The 5,000-nt window shown below is 29.4% G+C and overlaps 1 protein-coding gene across 32 annotated transcripts in view; it reads left to right on the top strand.

Moving 5' to 3' along the window:
- The window catches only part of Klc (kinesin light chain), a 155,572-nt gene that overhangs the window by 120,862 nt on the left and 29,710 nt on the right, over positions 1-5,000 (top strand). For 16 of the 32 annotated variants that reach the window (XR_015192339.1, XR_015192337.1, XR_015192340.1 and 13 more), the window contains 5 exons: positions 466-583; positions 1,443-1,556; positions 1,786-1,900; positions 2,143-2,286; positions 4,848-4,892. Coding sequence is in view for 24 of the 32 variants with exons in the window: in XM_086552281.1 (XP_086408407.1) it covers positions 466-583; positions 1,443-1,556; positions 1,786-1,900; positions 2,143-2,286; positions 4,848-4,892 (536 nt within the window). In the remaining 8 variants the exon portion in view is untranslated. The remainder of the gene's footprint in view (positions 1-465; positions 584-1,442; positions 1,557-1,785; positions 1,901-2,142; positions 2,287-4,847; positions 4,893-5,000) is intronic. The other 16 variants (XR_015192344.1, XR_015192338.1, XR_015192343.1 and 13 more) reach the window with 1 other exon arrangement.

Raw genomic sequence — 5,000 nt, 5'->3', positions numbered from 1 at the left:
GTGTGTTTGCGTGTGTGTTGTGTTTGTGGGGATTACTCTTTTAGAATGGAGTTGTTTGATGGGCTGTAGTAGGATGTTAGATGTAGAATGTATGAATGTATCTAAAGTAGTAGAGATTGAGGTCGCAAGAGACAGGGCCAGAAAGTATTTGATAATTTAATCATGACCCTCTCTTTTTTGTAACATTTTATTCTCTTTCTCCGTATATGATAATTGTGTGTTGGGTTTTCACTACAAATTTTGTATTAGAATACATAAACAAGAGATACAAAATTTGTGGATTGGAATTTTGTTAAACCTTTATCTTTTTTTTTAAGTAGATTAGTTTATATATATATATATATATATATATATATATATATATATATATATATATATATATATATATATATATATATATATGAATATTTTTTTTTTAGTATTAAACCCAATTTGATATATAATAATTGGATATATTTTCAACAGCTGCTATGTCCCCAACTCCACCGTCCCAGTTCGCACAGCAGGTGAATGCTGGTTATGAAATACCAGCTCGTCTTCGTACTTTGCACAATCTAGTAATCCAATATGCCTCACAGGGACGGTAAGTCTGTGTGCAACTTTGCATTAGGGGTGAGAGATGTGTGTATGTGGATGGATATATATTCATATTCTCTCAATGTTCAGCTTTTCCTGAGTTTGTGTAATACTTTCATTTTTAGTAAACTAATGTTGAACCCTTCTTTATATGCATGTACCTAACTTGAAACTGTATAGGGACGATAAAGATATTGTCAGTATTTATTACCTATAGACATTATGATTGTTTTCACAGGCTCTTTGCTCCCTTGTGCACTACATATACAGAAAAAAAAAAAAAAAAAAAAAACATATGCTTTCATGCGACACCTTATTCTAAACCAGTGGTATGATGTCAGAAATACCTCACTGCTTTTGGTCAATATTAGCCTTCATATTCAGCTAGCTTCTCTAACTCCAACAATAGGTCTCTACCGCTGGGACTCCATTCCAGAATGACTTATTTTGCTGATAGCCTTCTGGGAAATCTGAATTACTGAATATAGTCAGCTGAAAATTTGCTCTAATGATACATCCTGCACAAAACCTTGTTACTACTTGACTATATTAAATTTTGACAACAGAGTCTAAACCTTGTTACAGTGACAGACCTTGTTCAGAACTTCGTAATAGTGACTGACCCTTTTTAGATTAAACCCCCTCATAACTCGCTCCCTTGTACTTCATATCCCAGTGTATGTGTAAGCAGGTGATGAGGGAGGTTGCTGTTAGTGACTCTGGGTACAGTGTGCAAAAGAAGGGATTTCAATATATCATTTATTATGATATGTAGGTGTAAGCCTTTTTCCATATTTGTTGTTTTAAAGGATTCTTGTATAAACTTTCACAGGATATGTAATATACACAAGTACATCCCTTTTCAGCTACGAGGTGGCAGTTCCTCTATGCAAACAAGCACTGGAGGACCTCGAGAAGACCTCCGGACATGACCATCCTGATGTGGCAACTATGCTCAATATTCTGGCCCTCGTCTACAGGTAACCACAAGGGAGATGGGATATGTATCTCTTTCAGTTCTCGACCTTTTCGGGTTGTTGAATGGGGTTGGATGATGTTTAATGTGAAATAGAATGTGGGCCGGCATGAGAAGAAAAAAAGAAATTCCTTTTTGTGTAATCCATATTAGAAGTGATTTAAAATCCATTTCACTTAGATTAAAATTAAGAAATTGATATGCATTTTAAAGATTTCACATCATCTTTACAGGGACCAGAATAAATACAAAGAAGCAGCGAACCTCCTGAATGATGCCCTTGCCATCCGGGAGAAGACCTTGGGGGAGAACCACCCTGCAGTCGCAGCCACCCTCAATAACCTAGCCGTGAGTTGGACCTTCCTCACTTCTTTCTGCGTGTGTGTGTTTGTATGTGAGTGAGTGTGCATGTGTGTCTGTGTCTGTTTGTTTCTGTTTCTGTTTCTGTTTCTGTTTCTGTTTCTGTTTCTGTGGGTGTGCAAATAAAGTTATACCAAAGCTAAAGTATGTAATGTATGGTGCTTAAAATGTTTTATTTTTAATGTATTATGTAATCTTCACTACAATGAACATTCCCACCCACTCCACAGGTGTTATATGGGAAGCGAGGCAAGTACAAGGAGGCCGAGCCCCTGTGCAAGCGAGCTTTGGAGATCCGCGAGAAGGTCTTAGGCCGCGACCACCCTGATGTGGCCAAGCAACTCAACAACCTAGCCTTACTTTGTCAGAACCAGGTAGATATATGGAGATACAAGTATCTCGTGTCAAGCAAGTATATAAAGACACACTATATACACTGCACTCTAGCGACGAACTGGCTCTATGCTTGGCTAGTTGACTGCTGCTGTTGTTGTGGCTAGAATTTTTATTTATGTTTTCTCTCTTGTTTTTTATTTTTTGTTTTTTACTTTTTCTTTTAGTTGAATTAATGTTTGGCCGACCAGTGATAGAGCACGATGCAACTACTTGTTATTGTGTGAAGTTTATCATAGCTTGAGCCCTCATTGTTGATTAATTTACGAATTGCAATATGAAACGCATGATTATGACTTGAAACATAGTATGCATAATGCTAGAAGTCATTTGTGTATTAATCATTATTTACCAGGTCCATTGTTTATATCATTTGGATATTTGGTCTTAAAAGTTTTTATTTTTTATATTGCCATTGATTCACGTACCTAGTCTCTTTATAGTCCTTTCTGTATGCATAAGTATATGCATATGTATATTTATATGTATTTTTATTTCCATTTCTATTTGTATATGTATATGTATATATCCATATGTATTAGTATAAATTTGTATATATATATTCATAGATATGAGTTCATATATATGTATATGCTCTTATGTATATGTATTTATATATGTGAAAAATGATGTATACATATATATGTACATATATATATATATATATATATATATATATATATATCTATATGTATATATATGTATATATATGTATATATATGAATATATATGAATATATATATGTATATATATATATATATATGTATATATATATATATATATATATATATATATTTTATATATATTATATATATATATATAATATATATATATATATATTATATATATATATATATATATATATATATATATATATATATATATATATATATTATATATATTATATATATATTATATATATATATATTATATATATATATATATAGATATATCATATATATATATATATATATATATATATATATATATATATATATATATACATACACATACATTTATATGTATATATGTATATATGTATATATATATTATGTATATTATATATATATTATGTATATTATATATATTATGTATATTATATATATTATGTATATTATATATATTATATATATTATACATATACATATATACATATATACACATATACATATACACACATATACACACATACATATACACACATTTATATTTATATTTACCTTTACATTTCCATTTACATTTACAGTTACAGTTTCATTTACAGTTACAATAACAGTTTTATTTACATTTATATTTATATTTACCTTTACATTTCCATTTACATTTACAGTTACAGTTTCATTTACAGTTACAATAACATTTACATTTACATTTATATTTATATTTACATTTACATATATATATATATATATATATATATATATATATATATATATATATATATATATATATATATATATACATAAAATATTTATATATATACATACATACATACATACATCCATCCATACATACATACATACATACATACATACACACACATACACATACATATATACATACATATATACATTCATATATGTACATTTATATATACATATATGCATATATATATATATATATATATATATATATATATATATATATATATATATTATATATATATATATATATATATAATATATATATATATATATATATATATATATATATATATATACATTATAATTTTGTATTGTAAATAATGAAGACTTCAGTTATTGGTTAATGAATTCCATCATAATTTTTTAGCCTCACTGCATGATGGCTTGCTAAATCAACCTCTAAAGACTATACTACTTATATTAATTCATAATTTTTTTTTTTTTTGTAAATCTTTCATTACTTATATTTTTTTGAACATTTCCTTCATTTTTTTTGTTTTTTGTAGTAATAAGTAAGTTATCCCCCCTGTTCCCCCCACCTTACTTGGAATGTAATATGCAAGTGATTAATTAACCATAGGACGTTGCCAAGGGGGGGGGAGGGGGTCCACTGCCCTCTCAGCTCTCCTCTTTTGAGTAACAGCGATAGAGAGACGAGATAAGGTTGCCGTAGTAACCCCCGGAGTGTAAGCAGAAGAGTCCTGTTGTATTGGCCAGAATTTTTACTTCTTTTATTTCTCTAGTTTCTAAATTAAAAGAAAAGTAATTTAGTTTTATTCTCTTGGTATTTTTTTCTTTTTTTTTTTTCTTTATTTTGCTGCTGTTTATAAATTTTGTTTTAATATTTTTAGTTTTGATTTTTATTGAATTAGAGAGGAACGTAAGTTTTAATTTGAAATAAAAAACATGGTAATGAGATCAAAGCATATTCATCAAGTTTCAGTTCCACTTTTATATTTATTATAATAGTTTTTGTTATCATTATTATTATTATTATCTTTTTTTAAAATTTGATGGCCACTATAACAAGATGTAAACGACCTTATCATGGGCTGTGTACCGTAGTAACCCTTCAGCCAGTGAGTGTGCCTGTGTGACTAACCGTGGTTGTGCTGCAGATCTCCCAGGAGGAGCGTAGAGGGGTGCCTAAGGAGGAGCTTCTCGTAAGTTGTTCAGAATTATAAAATCTTGTCCCAAAAAAAATTAAAAAAAATGTCATGGAGAAAAAGTCTTAAGGTTGTGGGTTGCCATGTTGGTCGCGTTGCTGGTGG

Source organism: Penaeus japonicus, unplaced genomic scaffold (assembly GCF_977035675.1).
Source record: "Penaeus japonicus unplaced genomic scaffold, GWHDUDI00000001_assembly GWHDUDI00000026, whole genome shotgun sequence".
Taxonomy (NCBI): domain Eukaryota; kingdom Metazoa; phylum Arthropoda; class Malacostraca; order Decapoda; family Penaeidae; genus Penaeus; species Penaeus japonicus.
The sequence above is the reverse complement of the archived record's forward strand: the minus strand, read 5'-3'. Positions and strand labels throughout refer to the sequence as shown.